We start from the raw sequence: 23672 nt of genomic DNA, 5'->3' as shown, positions 1-23672 counted from the left end.
ATGTTTTTGGGAACATATTTACAGAGAAGTCAAGTCAAATGTATTTGTATAGTGCTTTTTACAACTGTTGTTGTCACAAAGCAGCTTTACATAATTAGTCATTAGTAAAAGACAGAAAAAAAGAAATAATGTAAGAAAACATGAAGGATCAAAGACCCCCAGTGAGCAAGCCAACGGCGACAGTGGCAAGGAAAAAACCTTGGGAGGAACCAAGACTCACAAGGGGGACCCGACCCATCCTCCTCTGGTCAGAACTATTTATAAATTATTGATAAAAGTTTCCAAACCATCTTTACTGTTGAACTGCCCAGAATCATAATATATTATATTAATAGAACAGTTTGGTGACAGTCTAAGTCCAGTGTTTGTTATTAAAGTTAGTCTAGCATCTCCTGTTGTAAACTAAAGAGACACACATCAGATATCGAAAATGTCTTGGCCTGATTGACTGATTCTGGGATCAGTGATTATTTATGTTACTTTGATTTTTTGATGGGTTTTGTTTTATGTTTTTAAAAATACAAGGATTTAATGCAGAATTTAAACACCTTTGAAGTTTTAAAGCACACCATTCACTCCCCGAGTCCACACAGTCCATATATGGTAACCCAGCCACAGTGTTTTAGTCTGACCTGCTTTTGAATTAGGCAGACTGTTTGAATGAGGGGAAGTTAATCAGACCAGAGACTGCAAGCTTAGCTACTTAACTAGTTAAATAGTTGTTTATATACAACGAAGGCCTCTTGTAAATGGTTCTTTAAGTTCTTTTCTAAATAGCACCACTGTTATCACAAAGCAACAAACTATTATTTCTGGATGATACAGAGTGTGTGTGTGTTTAAAAAGTGCTTCTTTAGGAGTTACTTAGTAAAGGAAATTGTTCTATATAGAATATAACCTGTTTAAAGTGCTTTAAAGTGAATTAGTCACTCACAACAAAAACACAACACAAGCCTGTCCCTGTGTTTCTTCTTTTTTTGTGAGACTGCATGTGTGTGTGTATGTGACAGAAGTACTGACATGTTTGTGCAGTAAACACTTGCTTACATCATAAAGAAAGAAGAAAAGAGAATGCCGATGCTAAGAGTGTTTAATGAATGGAACAAATTAGCATCAAAGACAAATACCATTAGAACCATATTACACACACACACACACACACACACACATCTGCACAGTGAATGACACATGAAAGATAATTCTAGCATTGTACTGTATGAGTGTGTGTGTGTTTGTAGACTGGTAGAACTACAGTGTTTATGGTTCAGTCCTTTTATAAAATTAATAATTAAAATACAATCATAAATAACTTTCAAAATGAATGGACAGTCATAAACATGTCAACATTAAAGTACAAAAATAAATTAATGTCAATAAATTAGCCTACATTAAAGTAATTATAGTAATAGATGTGACATTAAAACTGTAATGAATGAGTGCAGACCGCCTGTTTATTAAGAACCGGTAATATAATACTGGTCATAAAAGCACAGAGAAAAACAGCATTTCAGAAGAAGTATTATAATATAATATAATTGTAAAGTAAAACTGAATTATACAGACCACTCCAATTTAAATCAATCCCTACATTTTGTTCTTGGTCTCAGTCTGCTCTAAAGGAGCTCATATAAACACTGTATAACTTTAGTGTATAAGTTTTACTGAATGCTGGGTCTGTTATTCTTTTATTTATCTGTTTTGTAACTACTAAAAAACAATATTGGTATACTAGACTGTGATACAGTACTCATAGTTTCACTATAGTACAGTTTCCGCTCCTTTAATTGAGTTAGATTGTGATACAGTACTCATACTTTTACTATAGTACAGTTTCTGCTCTTTTCATTGAGTTAGATTGTGATACAGTACTCATACTTTCACTATAGTACAGTTTCTGTGATTGTGATATAGTACTCATACTTTCACTATAGTACAGTTTCTGCTCCTTTAATTGAGTTAGACTGTGATACAGTACTCATACTTTCACTATAGTACAGTTTCTGCTCTTTGAGTTAGATTGTGATACAGTACTCATACTTTCACTATAGTACAGTTTCTGCTCCTTTAATTGAGTTAGACTGTAATACAGTATTCCTACTTTCACTGTAGTACAGTGTCTGCTCTTTTAATTGAGTTAGATTGTGATACAGTACTTATACTTTCACTATAGTACAGTTTCTGCTCTTTACAGGTATTCAATTTGTTTTTGATGGCACAAAATCACTAATGCCATAGAGAATGTTAAGGATGTTCTTTTTACAAAATAAGATGCAGGTAAACACAATAATAACTATCAGTCAATTTTAGATTATAATAAAATATAGTGTCCTCTATGGACAGACATTGATGAGGGATGATGGGAAAGTTTGTAATCAGCACTTTCCACACAGTTTCTACACTTAGCCAAACTATAGCCTGCTTTTTGTTATTGCCAGCAATAACAGACCTCTAAGGGTTAATTGGTTGTGTTTGAAGTTCAGTGTGAATGTTAACTTCTTCCTTCCTTCCCTGCTTTACGTCTTTCCATCCTGTTTGGAATATGACATGCTGTTGGCTTTCTATGCTGATTAGAATATGCCTGTGTATGCATAAGAAAAACATTGCACTGAGACTTTGTGTATAGAGCAGGAGTTACCAGACATGCAAACAGAGTCTTTCATACACATACGTGTATACACACATACATACATACAAACATACACTTGTACACACTTATACATACACAGCCGTTGTGGTAAAGCAGCCATAGTAACGTCCTAACGATGTGCTGCTCCAGGGATTTCCTGTGTTCACTAGACAACCTAAACCCAAAATTGAGCCTGCACTCTAGGAGATTAGGGAAAGGAGAATATAGGAGACTATATGAGACTTATATATAGTAATATAATCCAATCTATACACACAGACACACACACACATACACGCACACACACACACACACACACACATATATATATATATACTGAATAGTTATGAGAACTTTTATATGGATATTATAAGGAACCTTTAACTGGATATTAATGTTATTAGAACTAGAATTTTGTGGGATAAAGTCAGAATCTTTGTTTTTTTTTTCTAAATAAAATAAAAAAAGTGATGGACACCAGTAATTATCAACTGTAAATAGAACCTACACTTAATATCTGAAAAAATAAAAAGATAACAGAACAGTCAGTGTCTGTTTAGGCCAAATGCTTCAGTATTTCCTTTCTCCCTGGATTCATACAGTTCTCTCTCACTCATGCTCACTCACTCTTGTGTGGTTCAGAGAGAGATGCATTTCATTCATTTATCAGAGACACTTCCTATGCTACCTGATATACTCATACAGTGAGATAAGAAAGCTCTCTCTCTCTCACACACACACACACACAAGCGCTGCACTGAGATAACACTTTCATCTTTCAATGCTAATCACATTCTATAAAGTATGTCTGGTGTGTGTGTGTGTGTGTGTGTGTGTGTGTGTACAAGGCAATTCAGGACAGATTTGCTTGTTGGTACTGATAGTGTTTGTGCAGGATGTGTGTGTGAGTGTGTGTGTGTGTGTGTGTGTGTGTGTGTGTTTGGCATGGCAAAAATGTCTTTGGCAGCCTCAGTGTTCACTGTGCCAACTGCCACTGGCATTCCAGTATCCATGCACGCAAACACACACACACACACACACACACACACACACACACACACACACACACACTTAAAAGAGTATTTAGAGTCTGATTCTGATCCTGATCTTAATTCTCATCCCAGATCTAAGTTTGGTCTATTTAAGAGTTTGAGTCTGACCCTGAGTCTGATCCTGAATCTGATCATGTTCCGAGTCTAAATCTGACTGGCTGTTGTGATTCGGAGGCTTTTTGCTCTGATCTTTGTTTTGAACATTAGTATAAATCTCAGTCTAATACTGATCCTAAATTTTAGTTATTATCTGATTTTTGTGGTTCTAATTCAATTACATACAGGCAGACACACACAAACACACTCTCTCTCACACACACACACACATACCAGCTGAGCCTGAAGTGTGCTTTGATGCACCATTAGATTAGATTAGATGTTCATTTACACTGTTTACATATTTCCTGTTTTGAATTTTTGCGGTGTGTGATCTTGTACTACTATCTCTGTGAGGACCAAATGTGAGGAATAGGACAACACGAGCAAAGAGTGCAAGTGAGGACATTTTTTCTGGATCTCAATTCCAAACAGGTGGTCTTCACAAAAAAAGGAAAAACTAAAGGTGGAGAAAGATCAGTTTCCAGATACTGAGGTTAACTTTAGGTGTAGGTAACCGGGGTTCAAATAAAGGTCAGGATTAGGTTTAGGTAACTAAAGTTGCCTGGCACAAAATGGGGTTTAACTAAACCCGCTTTGCATTTTTTTCATGTTTGCATCCGAATTGAAAAATAACACTTCTAGTTATAATTGTTAGTTTAGGCACTTCGATTTTAGGCCTCTGAAAGATGTATCAACATCTAATTCCAACACAGTTGATGTAATATATTTGTTAAACCTCTTAAATTAAAGCTCAAAGTCTACATTTTGTCTAATAAATATGTCCAAATACTAATGACCTTGACTAAATACCTTACAAAAGGCAACGTAATGCCAAACAAAATAAATAATTCCTGCTCTAATCAATGTCCCTAACCCAAATCAGTCGTCTACCATTAGATTAGCACATAAGTTAAAAAAAAATGTTGCTCCTCTAAGTCGGCATCCATGTGTGTGAGAGTGATCTCACTGATATCCCAACAGCAGATTCACCTTTGAAAGTATTTCCCAGTAACTGAAACCTGAACTATTGAAACTTCTGTTCAAGAATCTACTTACTGTGGTCAACTTACTGCCTGCTTCAAATCAGTGCGTGTGATAGTATGAGTGTGTAGGTGTGTGTGTGTGTATCCTTTGCATTTCATCTTTGTTTGCTTTGGCACATTGCACACCCAGGTGTGGTGCTGAAACTGTAGATTTCTCTGTGTGAGCCAATCAGCACAAAGGCCAAAACCACCTGCCAATCAAATCTTTCTACAGACCAGGGCCAGCAGCCAATCACAGCTCAGGAATGTGGAGTCAGTAACATAAGATACACAGGGAGAAAGTCGGTTTTGTTCATATCTGTATCTGATAAATGGGTGCGGTGTGTCTTTTTCTGTACTGAACACCACATGAAAGCAAAACTAGCAACAGCAACCACACAACACACACACACACACACACCAGGCACAATCTTACCAAACCACATCACACGACTCACACAACAATATCTAGAATAAAAATGGACAAAAGTATGTCGCTTAGCTAAAAACAGCAGCACTACTGTTAAAGCAGGAATTCTGTCCATGCTTTTGTCCATTTTTGTGTCAGAGGCCACCTGAGCCAGGGCTTCACAAACTGTCTGCAGACCCCCCCACCTCAATTTTTAACTGGATTCATTTTATTCTTCTTTGTTTGTGCATCTTGATACTAGCACAATAGCAAAGCTCACGTGGGACACCACAGCAACCACCAAGCAACACCCCAGAAACCACCGGGGACCCTTTAAATCAGGAAAGCTGCACCATCTACTGTTTGCATTTAAACATTCAAATTTAAAATGATATTTTAGAGCAATTTTTCACAATGGATTAAAAATCACTTCCAGTTCGGCGCTCTTTTTCGCCCATGCAAATTTTATAGCTACAAATCAAATAGTAAAATAGTACTGCACTGGCGCTACAAGGTTAAAGACAAAGACAACCACATTGACCATTTGTGACATTTTTGTGACAGATGGAATTTGGCTTCCGCATTTATCCCATCCGTGCAGTGAACACACACATACACACCAGTCACACAAACACAATGGACAGTGAGCACACATGCCCGGAGTGGTGGGCAGCCATTGCTACGGCGCCAGGAGAGCAAGGAGGGTGAAAGGGCCTTGCTCAAGGGCCCAATATTGATAGCTTGCCGGGCCCGGGTATCGAACCCAATGTAGCAGTGTAAGTTCCTACTCCATCTATTATCAATTGAGCTACAAGGCTAATGTAGCTAACAAGTAATGTAAGCTAATACTCCACCAATTAGCACTGAAGCTTTGAGACTCATATAGCTAACAAGTAATACAAAACAAACACAAACAGACACACACACACACACACACGCACACACACTTAGTGTTTACCTGAACGTTTGGAGCGTAGCATGACTCTCTCCTCTGTCTCTCTCCATCTCTCTGCTCTGCTCTGTGGGGCAGAAAGTCAGACTAGGGTTAAGGACTAAAGGTAAAAGAAAGCACTGAAGTACACACACAGTTCAGACTGCTACTGTGTTTAGCACGGAAACCTCAGAAACTAGTTTGAGATACTATAGCAACCATCTAGTAATGCCATAGCTACAACTTGGTATACTATTGGAACTTGGGATACTTAACATTAAGACAACCACGTTACTTCCATTACTTTCATTTACAGCTACATAAGCCTCCAGTGTAAAGCTTAACAAGATGATTGACAGCACACTGATTGACTACATTTGGGGTAATTTGAGTTAAGTGACAAACTATCACTTTAAGGAGGCCGAAGTCTAAAGGGTCAAATCAGACAAATCAGGCCATGTGTTTGTCTGGCGTTAGAAGTGTGTGTGTGTGTGTGTGTGTTTTCCTGCAATTTTGTGGTTTCTGGCTCTAAATGCAGATGTTGATAGAACATATACAGCAAAACAATCAGCAAAACCAGACACACACTCCAACGCAACCTGAAACTTCAATGTAAACGTGTGTGTGTGTAGAGAAACACCGCTGATTAACAGCCAAAAAACATTCCTTTGGAGTGATTGTGTTCCTATACACACTCACTAAATGTGCTGAATATGTCTGATTGTGTGTGTGTGTGTCTGATTGTGTGTGTCTCTCTGTGTGTGGTAACTGCAGAGTAACTAGCTATGAATGTCTTTTTCTCAAAACTCTAAATTATGCAAACTCCTCCCACTGTCATTCCTAGTTACATCAGTTGTTACCTCTCATGTCTATAAAGAAGAGGCAATAATTTCTCACAAAACGCAAATTTATATGACAGAGGAAACATACAACATCAGAGAGACCTACACGTATAAACATCCGATCTGTTTCAGACCTCAGTGAATGTCTGAACACGATCTGTTTTAGAAATCTGTGAACATCCGACTGTGATCTGTTTTAGACGTCTGGGAATATCTTTTACAAATGTCTAAAACAGATCACAGTCAGATGTTCACAGATGTCTGAAACAGATCGTGATCTATTTCAGAACATCTGATCACAATCTGTTCTCAGACGTCTGGGAATGTCTGATCGCAATCTGTTCTCAGACGTCTGGGAATGTCTGATCGCAATCTGTTTCAGACGTCTGGGAATGTCTGATCGCAATCTGTTCTAGACATCTGAATGTAATATGGGATAGACGTGTAAACATCTGATCACAATCAGTTTTAGAAATCTGGAAACAACTTTTCACAATTAGTTCAGAGTGTCTGTTAATGTCTAAATACAATCTGTTTTAGACATCTGTGAATGTCTAATCACAATCTGTTTTAGATGTCTGTGAACATCTGACTGTGATGTTTTAGACGTCTGGGAATGTCTGATCACAATCTGTTTTAGACGTCTGTAAATGTCTGATCACAATCTGTTCTAGATGTCTGTGAACATCTGACTGTGATCTGTTTTAGACATCTGTAAATGTCTGATCACAATCAGTTCTAGATGTCTGTAAACATCTGACTATGATCTGTTTTAGACATCTGGGGATGTCTGATCACAATCTGTTTTAGACATCTGGGAATGTCTGATCACAATCTGTTCTAGAAGTCTGGGAATGTCAGATGACAATCTGTTTTAGACATCTGTGAACATCTGACTGATCTGTTTTAGATGTTTGTAAACGTCTGATCACAATCTGTTTTAGATGTCTGTAAATGTCTGATCACAATTTGTTCTAGATGTCTGTGAACATCTGACTGTGATCTGTTTTACATGTCTGTGAACATCAGATCATGATCTGTTCTGTTCTGACATTTGTGGTCATGCAAAACAGGTTCAGCATCTAAAAGCCTGATCATCTGATTTACACTGCTGTGGAGAGATAAAGATATATCTGAACCAGAATCAGAATTACATTATATATTATATACTTATAATAATACGTATCAGAAATGGAATTAGAACCAGGATCAGCCTCAAAGTTGGAATCAGCATCAGAATTAGACTAGCACAAGATCAGCATCAAAATGTGAATCAGAATAGGCATTGGAATCAGCATCAGAATCAGGACAAATTTCTTTAATGTGTTTCAGTTTTCTTAGTGGTTCTTCCTCTCGTTCTCATCTCGTTGGTTTTCCCACGGGTCTTGCTGCTGAATTATGCAGAGAATACCATGGATAAATTCTAATATACCCTATATGGACAAAAGTATTGGGACACCTTCTCATTCATTGTTTCTTTTGAAATCAATGGTATTAAAAAATAATTTATTCTGCTTTTGTTGGAGTAACTGCCTCTACTATCCAGGGAAGGCTTTCTGCTAGATTGCTGTGAGAATTTGATTGCATAAGAGCGTTAGTGAGGTCAGGATACTGGATGTGTTATCACCCCACTTTACTCCCCAACTCATCCCCAAAAGTAATGGATGGAGCATCATCATTCCAAAGAGCACAGTTCTACTGCTCCACAGCTCAATGCTTGAGGGCTTTATACCCCTCTAGCCACACCTGACATTAGGCATATCATTCATGTTTAACTACAGGGAGCTGACAAGCTGTGTGTGTGTATTTGCACATCTGTGTCAGCAATGAGTGCAACTTAAAGTAGCTGAATGCATTCATTAGAAGAGACGTCCACAAACATTTGGACATGTAGTGTAATTGATATTAATGTCCAACACTTCGCATTTTGGGAATTCTTGAAGTTTCTCCTGGAAGTTCAGTTCTTTCCATTGTGTGTGTGTGTGTGTGTGTGTGTGTGTCTGCCCCTCACGGTAACCCTGAGAGAGGTTGCATTCTTCTTTTGTCCTAGACCACCCACAGCATGGTCAGTGACATAAGTGACAAATTAGTTAAAAAAAAAAATAACTTACTGCGCAGACACACACACACACACACACACACACACACACACTCTCTCTCTCTCTCTCTAATCATTATAATGTGGTGCATGTATAACCATAGATGGGGTGTTTAATACTGATGTCAGTGATGCTGTAATGAGGTCTAAGTTCAGCCACTGTTTATATTAAACCATGTGAGTCACTCTGCACTACAGCTCACAACCACACACAGCTTATAACTACACACAGCTCACAACCACACACAGCTTATAACTACATACAGCTCACAACCACACACAGCTTCTAACTGCACACAGCTCACAACCACACACAGCTTTTAACTACACACAGCTTAGAACTGCACTACAGCTCACAACCACACACAGCTTATAACTACACACAGCTTATAACTGCACTACAGCTCACAACCACACACAGCTTATAACTACACACAGCTTATAACTGCACTACAGCTCACAACCACACACAGTTTATAACTACACAAAGCTCACAACCACACACAGCTTATAACTACACACAGCTCACAACCACACACAGCTCACAACCACACACAGCTCATAACTGCACACAGCTCACAACCACACACAGCTCATAACTGCACACAGCTCACAACCACACACAGCTCATAACTGCACACAGCTCACAACCACACACAGCTTATAAGTGCACACAGCTCACAACCACACACAGCTTATAACTATACACAGCTTATAACTGCACTACAGCTCACAACCACACACAGCTCACAACCACACACAGCTCATAACTGCACACAGCTCACAACCTCACACAGCTTATAACTGCACACAGCTCACAACCACACACAGCTCATAACTGCACACAGCTCACAACCACACACAGCTCATAACTGCACACAGCTCACAACCTCACACAGCTTATAACTGCACACAGCTCACAACCACACACAGCTCATAACTGCACACAGCTCACAACCACACACAGCTTATAACTGCACACAGCTCACAACCACACAATAGTGTTGTGTTATAAGATATTATGTGTACAAGCACAACAGCATCAGATACATGCATATTTTCCATATTTCCATAAAGACATTCACACACACACACACACACACACACTGTTATTAATATGTCCAGAGTGCAAATTTACAACAGGAACCACTCATTTACAAAAATTCAATTATACTAATTAGTTTCAGGAGCTCTTTGTGTGTGTATGTGTGTACGTATGTGTGTGTGTGTGTGGTCCATACTAACAGTAGCCGCTCATTTATTTGGACATGTTCTCGATTCTTCTTTAGGATAGAGCTGCCGAAGTGTTATTGTACTGAGAGAAAAATGAGTTTTCTAATCAGTGTAACACACACACACACAAAGATTGGACAACAAATTGGACTCGATCCATAGTGTGTCAGTTAACGTGACGTACAAACTCATCCAAACGTACAAACACTTGCCAAAACCATACTTCAAGTGTGTGTGTGTGTGTTTAAACAATGTTGCTACTGCTTATAGATTGAGGTAATGTGGAACAAGTGACCTTTCCAGATTTTTACACTTAACACACACCCAACACACACACACAGTGAGGAGAGCTGCCTTTGTTGGTATGTCGTGTTTGTGTGTGTAAGCATGTGTTGAAATACAAATTTTCAACATTCATGTTAAATCCAACTAAATATTATGTGGATTTGATGTGAATTCCTGACAGATCATTTCAGCGGGAAACTTTCACATTGCAGTAAACCCCAGATCCCAACTAGCATGTAGGTTTTAATGGTTCAGATTCAAGCAAGCCGGTTGTTTACTGTAGCGTATTGTATGTGTATTGTTTCAGCATATTTACTGTGTCGGTTTCAAGCTTAGTCGCGACTCTAAATCAGAATGTTTTGTGCATTACTGAATATAAGCGACTTTGTTACATTACGTATGTCAATCAGTTTAGAAAGGAAAAATATAAATATGAAACAAGTGAATAAAGGATTGCTGAGTGAATAAGGGCAAAAGACATGAAAGAAAAGTAAAGTAAACTGTATGTGTTGAAACGGAGCGACAAAAAAAGCTTAACCGCTTGCGGACCACCCGGAACACGGCAAGCAAAAAGCCAGTGCACAGCTAGTGGCAGCCGCCAATGGGACGCCAGCTTTGCCACCAGTGGTCCAACAAAGGCCAGTTATCCCACAATATGTACCCGCTGGGCTGATATATATATGTTTGGTATCGGGGATTCTCAAGCAAAATATTGAGATCTTATAATTTGATATGGTCAAAAACAGAAGGCAGAGGCAGGATGCAAACACAAACCACAAGGTTAATTAAAGACACTGAATGGTAGATGATAGTAAGCGGGACCTAACACAGGTTAGACTAACACAGTTAGTTAAGACGGGTCAATAAAGAACCTTTTTATAGTGCTATAAGTGTATAAGTGTGTAAGCACTGACCATGGACTGACCATAGATCACATGATTTATCCTGATGACCATAAATACTGCTCCAGTGCAACTCTGGATAACTGCTTATTTTAAGTACTAATATTTGCTCTTTTCTTTAGGCCATGTGGTCAAAAAGGGTCTTAATGATGTGATTTCCTGTTTACCTTATAGGTTTGCCTAGGGTAATATGTTGCACACGCATGAGAAAATGACTAGTTTTTAATTTAGCAACTTGCTTTTTTTTAAAGTGTCATCATCTATTGTCAGATATTGAAGAACATATTCTATAATTTGGGGTGTTTTCGATTGATGGCAAAAACATTTCTGCTGGGAAAATGTTATATTACTCTACTGGTGGAAGATCGCGCAAGACTGAGTGTGTCAACACTCAAGAATCATTAAGCGTCTGACCCCCTGAAGATCAAAGGTCAGCCACTTGCCCTGTGGCCCCGCTAATAGACCTCATTAAAACAGTTCAGAAAAACATCCAGCCCAAAGTTTGACATCCATTACTCTAATTCAAACAGAGGAGGTCAGAAAGCCAGGCCTCTCTGACCGGCGGGTGATAAATGGAAACCGTTCCAGAAGGCCCAGTAAATACTGTCAGCTTTGATTACTCTGTTTGACAGTTTGACAAACCGACCAACCACAGTGCACCACACAGCGGCCACGTTGACAGCTGATTGGCCCAGAAAGGTTTGTTGCCGTGAGTGACCGCAGTCCTCCAGGGCCAATGAAACCGAATGAAACAACAGGAGTGACAGTGAGAGATAGGATACTCTGGAGAAACACACACACAGACACAAGCTCAAAACGAAAAAAACAAATGTTTCACAAGATTTGCTGCCTGAGCTGGAACAGAAAATACACACTGGTCAAAACTCTGGATTCAATGTTTTCAATGATTCTAAAACACAGCTTAGAAATCATTACTATGAAGCTGTAAAACATGAAACAACTGTTGTAATGAACTTTATAACCAGGATGAAGTTTTAACAATGTCAATTAAGCCTTACCATCCAGAATAAAACCCCGTTATCCAGAATAAAACCCCGTTATCCAGAATAAAGCCCCGTTATTCAGAATAAAGCCCCGTTATCCAGAATAAAACCCCATTTTCCAGAATAAAGCTCTGTTATCCAGAATAAAGCTCTGTTATCCAGAATGATGCTCTACCACCAAACATAAAGCTATGTTATTCCTAAACAAGCTCTGCCACTCAAAATAAAGCTCTGTTATCCAAAATGATGCTCTACCACCAAACATAAAGCTATGTTATTCCTAATGAAGCTCTGCCACTCAAAATAAAGCTCTGTTATCCAGAATAAAGCTCTGTTATCCAGATTGAAGCTCTGTTATCCAGATTTAAGATCTACCACCCAGAATAAAGCTGTTATCCAGATTGAAGCTCTACCACCCAGAATAAAGCTGTTATCCAGAATGAAGCTCTACCACCCAGAATAAAGCTGTTATCCAGATTGAAGCTCTACTACCCAGAATAAAGCTGTTATCCAGAATGAAGCTCTGTTATCCAGAATGAAGCTGTTATCCAGAATGAAGCTATGTTATCCATAATGAAACTACATAATGAATGTTAATAAAAAAATCATAAAGGTCTGGATAACATTAATATCCAACTGTTAAACATGGTGGTGGTAGCATCATGCTCTGGGTCTTTTTTACTTCTGGTTCCTTGTCCTCAGAACTCTTCAGCATAACATCAGAGCTGGTTGCACAGTTGATAAAGCAGATTAACCATAAGCTTTTGGAATGGCATTCACAAGGTCCTGACCTCAACCCTATCAAAAGTATGTGGACTGTGCCTAAAAGTTGGGTCTGTGTCAGCAGACCTGTTATTTTAGAAACCCCTTCTTGATCTCGTTGTTTTGTTCTTTTAAAGATGTGTGTTGTCGTTTGTTCTGCCTCTGAGCAGATCAATTCAGAGCAGATCAATTCACTGAAATGAATTATTGTCCATAATGAGTGCATGTAAACTTCTGATCACAGCTGTAGGCATCTATGTGCTTGTCTCTCTGTCTGTCTCCCTATCTTTTTAGCCATCTGTCCATCTGTCTGTGTGTCTGTCTGTCCTGTGGGTCAGGTTACTAGAGTAAACAGAGCTGATACACCTCTATAACCTTGCCAAACACACCAGACACCATTCCTCTATTTAATCACAGCCAGATCCTCACACACACAACCACGCCCACAACCAGATGCATACGCATACACACTGAGGGCCTCACTGGAAAGATCTGCTCAGCTGTAATCATAGAGGGGCTCAGATATTCCACTTCAAACCAGAGGAAAGATCACTGGAACAAGAGCCAGAGAACTGATTTGCAGCTTTAGAATCTCTGATAATCAAGTAGCTACAGCAAAAAAATAGTCTTAAGTCTTTAGTCTTTAAGACCCATGATCTGATTTCAAGGTAGTCTTGTTTTGCTTCTATTAGAGAACTGTTTTCTAATTTAGGAAACAATATCTTTTCTTAATCAAAAATGAAAATCACTTCTCACTTAACACTAAGTTAAAGCACTGAGGATGGTACTATCTCGATAAGGTAAGGCTACAAAGCTAGCTGGCATACTTTCGCTATACTAGTGACTCCAAAAACACTTAATAGACAAAATAGTCATCATTTCAATCATGCGATACATCTAATTCTGCAGTGTAGACAAAAGTAATGTCACAATGCTAATAAAGGAATGCAAACTTGTAATATTAGTCTTTCTACCCTTTTTAACATTTACATTTATGGCATTTAGCAGACGCTCTTATCCAGAACAACTTACAAGGTCACTCATATTACAGAGGAGGGCCAATGTAGTGTTCAGAGTCTTGCCCAAGGGTTCTTATTAGTGTAGTGCAGCAAAGTCACCCAGACGAGGGAATCAAACCCTAGTATCTCAAATGGTGTGGTAGTTCAGTATCTGTTGCACCACACCAACCAATAGCAGAAAGGCTAACGTAGAGTTTACTGACTCAAAGGACAGTGTTTAAGGTAGTCTGGTAATTTCTTTTGCAGATGGATACACAGACAAAGAGAAAGATGATAGAAAGACAGACATATAGACAGACAGATAGATCAAATTAAAGATAAAATTAGATAATTGTGTTCTCTGGAATGGTGGTTAGTGCCCCATCCAATACGTTTGGGATGAGTTGGGGAGTTGAACATGAGGTGGGGTGGTGATCATCCAACATCTTGACCTCACTAAAGTTGAATGCAATCAAATCCTCAGAACAATGCTCCACAATCTAGTAGAAAGCCTTTCCTGGACAGTAGAGACAGTTACTCCAACAACAGCAGGATAGACTCTTGTTAATACCCTTGATTTCAGAAGAAACACTGAACGAGCAGGTGTCCCAGTACTTTTGTCCATATAGTGCATGTAGACAGACAGATAGAAAGCTGTATAGATAGATAGACAGACAGATAGACAAACAGGCAAATAGACAGACAGACACAGATAGAATTTCATATGTAAAATAGCCTGAATCAGGAACTCTGAAGAGGGTCATTACCCAGGATCATTACCATAGGTTCTAAATCACTAACCATATGAATCAGTCTGAACCAGATGAGGAGTTCTAAATCCGTCACAGCGTCGTTGTTCTAGGAAACCCTATAAGGAGGTTTTCAGTACTGAATCACAAATCTCAGTTCAGTTCTCAGAACAATTTGTTTCTGGCCGGCTTCCATTTCCAGGCCGCACTATCAGCCAGACACGGCACACCACAAACGAGAAACAGCCGTTCTAGGATAAAAATCTTGAGTTTGTTTCACATCCGAGTCCAATGTTTCCTTCTGGAAATGGGACCAAGCGGGACGCATTCAATTCCATTCAATTTCTTTTTATTTGTTCAGTACTTTTAAAACTGACGTTGTCAAGAAGCAGTACTTCAGTTACTGTCATACGTGGTTTGACCAATAACAGTGAAGCACATGAGCGCTGGAAAGGAGAGCAGAGGTTCTGAACATGTTGTATCTGCTCTTTTGGCTTTTTGGCCTTTAAAAAGCGATGCGGGAGACAATCTGTTTGAGAGCTGATGATCTCATCTCTCTGCAGACAGATCCTGTTACTGCTTCAATCTGATTAGCGCTCTGTGCGCGTTAGCTAACGCCAAAAACCCACCAGAAATCAAATGTTCACTGGCAAAGGGCAAAAGTCAACGCACACACATACACACACACACACACACACACACACACACACACACACACACATACACAGCTGACTCTTAATCACACACAAACAATTTAATTACTACCTAAACACTTTGCAGTGGGTACATGACTCCAAATATAACCCCGTTTACTCCCCCTTACTATCATTTACAGTGAAGTACATCATCTGAAATGTTTATCTAAATAATTCAATTTGACATTATTTTCGAAATTGGGTAAAATGTTGAAGATATAATGGTAAAGAGACTTTTAGCATTAACACAGCGAATAAGTTAGCATGTACAATGTGAAAAAGTTAGCATCAACAAAGTAAATAAGTTAGCATTAACAAAGTGAAAATGTTAGCCTCAACAAAGTGAAAATGTTAGCCTCAACAAAGTGAAAATGTTAGCATTAACAAAGAGAATAAGTTAGCATTAACAAAGTGAATAAGTTAGCCTCAACAAAGTGAAAATGTTAGCATTAACAAAGTAAAAATGTTAACATTAACAAAGTGAATAAGTTAGCATTAACAAAGTAAAAATGTTAACATTAACAAAGTGAATAAGTTAGCATTAACAAAGTGAATAAGTTAGCATTAACAAAGTAAAAAAGTTAGCATTAACAAAGTGAATAAGTTAGCATTAACAAAGTGAATAAGTTAGCATTAACAAAGTAAAAAAGTTAGCATTAACAAAGTAAATAAGTTAGCATTAACAAAGTGAATAAGTTAGCATTAACAAAGTGAATAAGTTAGCATTAACAAAATGAAAACATTAGCTAGCAATAACAAAGTGAAAAAGATAGCCTCAACAACGTGAATAAGTTAGCCTCAACAAAGTGAAAATGTTAGCATTAACAAAGAGAATGTTAGCCTCAACAAAGTGAAAATGTTAGCATTAACAAAGTGAATAAGTTAGCATTAACAAAGTGAATAAGTTAGCATTAACAAAGAGAATAAGTTAGCATTAACAAAGAGAATAAGTTAGCCTCAACAAAGTGAAAATGTTAGCATTAACAAAGTGAATAAGTTAGCATTAACAAAGTGAATAAGTTAGCATTAACAAAGTGAATAAGTTAGCATTAACAAAGAGAATAAGTTAGCCTCAACAAAGTGAAAATGTTAGCATTAACAAAGTAAAAATGTTAACATTAACAAAGTGAATAGGTTAGCATTAACAAAGTAAAAATGTTAGCATTAACAAAGTGAATAAGTTAGCATTAACAAAGTAAAAAAGTTAGCATTAACAAAGTGAATAAGTTAGCATTAACAAAGAGAATAAGTTAGCATTAACAAAGAGAATAAGTTAGCCTCAACAAAGTGAAAATGTTAGCATTAACAAAGTGAATAAGTTAGCATTAACAAAGTGAATAAGTTAGCATTAACAAAGAGAATAAGTTAGCATTAACAAAGTAAAAATGTTAACATTAACAAAGTGAATAAGTTAGCCTCAACAAAGTGAAAATGTTAGCATTAACAAAGTAAAAAAGTTAGCATTAACAAAGTGAATAAGTTAGCATTAACAAAGTAAAAAAGTTAGCATTAACAAAGTGAATAAGTTAGCATTAACAAAGTGAATAAGTTAGCATTAACAAAGTGAATAAGTTAGCCTCAACAAAGTGAATAAGTTAGCCTCAACAAAGTGAAAATGTTAGCATTAACAAAGTGAAAATGTTAGCATTAACAAAGTGAAAATGTTAGCATTAACAAAGTTTAATAAGTTAGCATTAACAAAGTGAATAAGTTAGCATTAACAAAGTAAATAAATTAGCATTAACAAAATGAAAACATTAGCTAGCAATAACAAAGTGAAAAAGTTAGCATTAACAAAGTGCCTCATTGCGTCGATGTTAATTGGTGGGATATAAGCTTCTTTAGGTTGTTAGCTACATTAGCCTTGTTGCTTCAGTACTGACAACAAGTAACTGACAACATTCACTGAATGTCCTGCTGTACAGAACATACTGCGTCCACACACACACACACACACACACACACACACACACACACACACACACACACACACACGGTGGTTCCAGGCCTTGTTTGACAGTAGTTTCCTCATGTTCTCACCTCATAAGCAGTGGGTTTCACCAGCCAGCGGCCAGTGCCATACACACACACACACACACACATACACATGGACAGCTGGGCTTGCGGTCTCTCATCGACACAGCTGGAGCACATCTGGGGCTCGACACTGGACCAGACACACATACCCACACACACTGAAGATGCTACGACTGGTGAACTCTGACTGGCCTCGGACAGGAAGCTTCAGTTCTACTGTGACTTTAATCGACTCTGTTGAATATTCTTTAATGGAAAACTTTAATCTGACATCTGACATCTCGCAACCAGACAAACAGGGGACAAACAGTGGAGTGAGGCAAGCTCCCTCAAATCATTCACCTGTATTACTGCTAACTAACGAATAACATAAATAACGCTTTCTATTGTTCTGTTTGTTTTCTCTTGTTCTTTAATTCAATTCTACATTTCTACAACTCAACTCTACAAGTTCTCAAACTTACATGCACTACAGTTCTGTATCTCAACTCTACAGTTCTGTATCTCAACACTACAGTTCTTTAACTCAACACTACAGTTCTTTAACTCAACACTACAGTTCTGTATCTCAACACTTCAGTTCTGTATCTCAACTCTACAGTTCTGTATCTCAACACTACAGTTCTTTAACTCAACACTACAGTTCTGTATCTCAACACTACAGTTCTGTATCTCAACACTACAGTTCTTTAACTCAACACTACAGTTCTGTATCTCAACACTACAGTTCTGTATCTCAACACTACAGTTCTTTAACTCAACTCTACAGTTCTGTATCTCAACTCTACAGTTCTGTATCTAAACACTACAGTTCTTTAACTCAACACTACAGTTCTGTATCTCAACACTACAGTTCTGTATCTTAACACTACAGTTCTTTAACTCAACACTACAGTTCTGTATCTCAACACTACAGTTCTTTAACTCAACTCTACAGGTTCTGTATCGTAACACTAAAGTTCTGTATCTCAACACTATAGTTCTTTAACTCAACTCTACAGTTCTGTATCTCAACACTACAGTTCTTTAACTCAACACTACAGATCTTTAACTCAACTCTACAGGTTCTGTAACTCAACACTACAGTTCTTTAACTCAACACTACAGTTCTGTATCTCAACACTACAGTTTTTTAACTCAACTCTACAGTTCTGTATCTCAACACTACAGTTCTGTATCTCAACACTACAGTTCTGTAACTCAACACTACAGTTCTGTATCTCAACACTACAGTTCTTTAACTCAACACTACAGTTCTGTATCTCAACACTACAGTTCTTTAACTCAACACTACAGTTTTTTAACTCAACACTACAGGTTCTGTATCTCAACACTATAGTTCTTTAACTCAACTCTACAGTTCTGTATCTCAACACTACAGTTTTTAACTCAACACTACAGTTCTGTATCTCAACACTACAGTTCTTTAACTCAACACTACAGATCTTTAACTCATTTCTACAGGTTCTGTAACTCAACACTACAGTTCTTTAACTCAACTCTACAGTTCTGTATCTCAACACTACAGTTCTTTAACTCAACTCTACAGTTCTGTATCTCAACACTACAGTTCTTTAACTCAACACTACAGTTCTTTAACTCAACACTACAAGTTCTGTATCTCAACACTAGTTCTTTAACTCAACACTACAGGCACTGTATCTCAACACTACAGATCTTTAACTCAACTCTACAGGTTCTGTATCTCAACACGAGTTTTTTTAACTCAACACTACAGTTCTTTAACTCAACTCTACAGGTTCTGTATCTCAACACGAGTTCTTTAACTCAACACTACAGGCACTGTATCTCAACACTACAGATCTTTAAATCAACTTTACAGGTTCTGTATCTCAACACAAGTTTTTTAACTCAACACTACAGATCTTTAACTCAACTCTACAGGTTCTGTATCTCAACACAAGTTCTTTAACTCAACACTACAGGCACTGTATCTCAACACTACAGATCTTTAACTCAACTCTACAGGTTCTGTATCTCAACACAAGTTTTTTATCTCAACACTACAGATCTTTAACTCAACTCTACAGGTTCTGTATCTCAACACAAGTTCTTTAACTCAACACTACAGGCACTGTATCTCAACACTACATATCTTTAACTCAACTCTACAGGTTCTGTATCTCAACACAAGGTTTTTAACTCAACACTACAGATCTTTAACTCAACTCTACAGGTTCTGTATCTCAACACAAGTTTTTTAACTCAACACTACAGTTCTTTAACTCAACACTACAGGTTCTGTGTCTCAACACGAGTTTTTTAACTCAACACTACAGATCTTTAACTCAACTCTACAGTTCTGTATCTCAACACTACAGTTCTTTAACTCAACACTACAGTTCTGTATCTCAACACTACAGTTTTTTTTAACTCAACTCTACAGTTCTGTATCTCAACTCTACAGTTCTGTATCTCAACACTACAGTTCTTTAACTCAACACTACAGTTCTGTATCTCAACACTACAGTTCTTTAACTCAACACTACAGTTTTTTAACTCAACACTACAGGTTCTGTATCTCAACACTATAGTTCTTTAACTCAACTCTACAGTTCTGTATCTCAACACTACAGTTTTTAACTCAACACTACAGTTCTGTATCTCAACACTACAGTTCTTTAACTCAACACTACAGATCTTTAACTCATTTCTACAGGTTCTGTAACTCAACACTACAGTTCTTTAACTCAACTCTACAGTTCTGTATCTCAACACTACAGTTCTTTAACTCAACACTACAGTTCTTTAACTCAACACTACAAGTTCTGTATCTCAACACTAGTTCTTTAACTCAACACTACAGGCACTGTATCTCAACACTACAGATCTTTAACTCAACTCTACAGGTTCTGTATCTCAACACGAGTTCTTTAACTCAACACTACAGGCACTGTATCTCAACACTACAGATCTTTAAATCAACTTTACAGGTTCTGTATCTCAACACAAGTTTTTTAACTCAACACTACAGATCTTTAACTCAACTCTACAGGTTCTGTATCTCAACACAAGTTCTTTAACTCAACACTACGGGCACTGTATCTCAACACTACAGATCTTTAACTCAACTCTACAGGTTCTGTATCTCAACACAAGTTTTTTATCTCAACACTACAGATCTTTAACTCAACTCTACAGGTTCTGTATCTCAACACAAGTTCTTTAACTCAACACTACAGGCACTGTATCTCAACACTACAGATCTTTAACTCAACTCTACAGGTTCTGTATCTCAACACAAGGTTTTTAACTCAACACTACAGATCTTTAACTCAACTCTACAGGTTCTGTATCTCAACACAAGTTTTTTAACTCAACACTACAGTTCTTTAACTCAACACTACAGGTTCTGTGTCTCAACACGAGTTTTTTAACTCAACACTACAGATCTTTAACTCAACTCTACAGTTCTGTATCTCAACACTACAGTTCTTTAACTCAACACTACAGTTCTGTATCTCAACACGCGTTCTTTAACTCAACACTACAGATCTTTAACTCAACTCTACAGGTTCTGTATCTCAACACAAGTTCTTTAACTCAACACTACAGGCACTGTATCTCAACACTACAGATCTTTAACTCAACTCTACAGGTTCTGTATCTCAACACAAGGTTTTTAACTCAACACTACAGATCTTTAACTCAACTCTACAGGTTCTGTATCTCAACACAAGTTTTTTAACTCAACACTACAGTTCTTTAACTCAACACTACAGGTTCTGTGTCTCAACACGAGTTTTTTAACTCAACACTACAGATCTTTAACTCAACTCTACAGTTCTGTATCTCAACACTACAGTTCTTTAACTCAACACTACAGTTCTGTATCTCAACACGCGTTCTTTAACTCAACACTACAGATCTTTAACTCAACTCTACAGGTTCTGTATGTCAACACGAGTTCTTAAACTCAACACTACAGATCTTTAACTCAACTCTACAGGTTCTGTATCTCAACACGAGTTCTTTAACTCAACACTACAGATCTTTAACTCAACTCTACAGGTTCTGCATCTCAATTCTACAGGTTCTATAACTCATCTGAACTGAGGAGTTTGCCAAAACTTTTGTAACTCTTTGTACTACACTAAGTACTCTGTGAACTTGTTCACAAATTAGTAAGTGATTCGACCCACTCATTATTCATAGGTGGATTTTGTCTGCAGTTTAGCACACAAAAGCCAGGGCCGCAAATAAGCCAGTGGCCACTTCTTAAGGAACAAAGGGATCCACTTGTTCTAAAGAAATGTTATTTGTTAAATCATTTTAAGACAATCTCTTTTTCATTTAAAACATGTTGCCTATCAAACAGAGTTAATACATCAACCCTGTTGGGTTAACTCAAGCTACAGTCCTTAACTGATCTCTACAGAATGCCTTAAAGAATCTGTGTGTGCTGCTTTACTGAGGCTTCCCAGGATGAAGCACTGAAAGGGTCAAGCCATGTTCTGCTATTACACCAAAAATCTGGAGTATTCTCTTTTTGTTGACATGTTTTAATTATTATTTTTATTTTTAGTTTTTTTTGTTTCTGTTTTTCACCAAATAAACATTTCTAATGGTTTTATTTGATTATTTGTTCACTAAAGCTTTGTTCTTATATCTGTATCTTTACCCCTCTTCCACTTCTACTAACATCCACAATGCTCCCCTCCTCTACTCTCTTCTCTCCTTTCTCCCCCCTCCTTCTTCTCCACCAGCTTCCTTCTTTCATTCAGCCTTGGCAGGGAGCCCTTAGGGGTCAACTCTAGGTCACTTTTTTTTCTCCGCCATACTAAATAGCACTGTTTGGTCACAGTGTGAGTGATCTCTCAGCCAAAACTCAGAACTGGAGCGGAAATCTACCTGAAACCCCAATTCCTCCAGCATTCGAGTTTGAGATATCACTCTGTGATATCAGCAGTTTCACAGCAGTCCTCAGAGAAGAGAAATGAAGTCCTTGATCAGTTCAGCATGCAAAAATGATATTAAAATAACATGCATGAAACAATAAGAGTTTGCCCTAAGGCATTTTAACTCATGCTAGCTTTTCATAAAGCACTGACTAGTCAGGTAAGCACAACTTCAACTGGAAAAGAAGATCTGTCCACAACTTACTACAACAACAGAAGTTTATATTAGTCAGATGATAATAAATAATCATTTAACCTACAACTCCACTCAACAACGCATAGTGAATTCTAAATAATTAATTGTGGATACTGAATAATTCACAATAGGTACTGAATAATTCATCGTAGTTACTAAAAAATACAGAGGTACCGAAAAATTCATATTAGGTACTGAATAATTCATAGCGGATACTGAATAATTAATGGTAGTTACTGAAAAAAATCATAGCACATACTGAATAATTTATATTAGGTACTGAATAATTCATAGTAGACATAAAATAATTCATAGTGGACACAGAATAACTCCAAGGATACTGTATGATAAATGACACAATTATTAACAGAACAAGAAGCCCACCCTGTTCTGGTTTCTACTACAGCACTACAGATTAGTCAAATAACTTTTTTTGCCTACGTATCACTTTAATATGACTCCTTCATTTGGGCCTGTGAAATCATCCCTCCGTCCAAAACAGCTCTGTCTAAACCATCACTTTACAAATGCCCCCAAAACAAGAAAACACACAGTCATTGCTAACAAAGTCTGCGGCTTTGGCCTTCCCTAACTCACATACACACACACACACACACACACACATTAACACACAAATATTTATTCCAAACTTTGGATGGAAACATGCGAGTGAGGGAACGCAGACCCTTCCAAGATGTTTTCAGGGATTCCATAACTGTGTGTGTGTGTGTGTGTGTGTGTGTAGACATGTGTGCGTGCATAGTATGCAAACTGAGACGACTTCAAACAAAAGTCTTGGCACATTAAGCAAAT

At 37.7% G+C, this 23672-nt stretch overlaps 1 protein-coding gene across 3 annotated transcripts in view; it reads right to left on the bottom strand.

The window, feature by feature from the left end:
* eda (ectodysplasin A) overlaps positions 1-23672 on the bottom strand; it is a 60730-nt gene that overhangs the window by 18316 nt on the left and 18742 nt on the right. For all 3 annotated transcript variants that reach the window (XM_072676671.1, XM_072676672.1, XM_072676673.1), the window contains exon 2: positions 6167-6227. In XM_072676671.1, coding sequence (XP_072532772.1) covers positions 6167-6227 — 61 coding nt within the window. The remainder of the gene's footprint in view (positions 1-6166; positions 6228-23672) is intronic.

Source organism: Salminus brasiliensis, chromosome 1 (genome assembly GCF_030463535.1).
Source record: "Salminus brasiliensis chromosome 1, fSalBra1.hap2, whole genome shotgun sequence".
Taxonomy (NCBI): Eukaryota; Metazoa; Chordata; class Actinopteri; order Characiformes; family Bryconidae; genus Salminus; species Salminus brasiliensis.
Note: the sequence above shows the minus strand (reverse complement) of the source record. Positions and strands in the feature narration are given on the sequence as shown.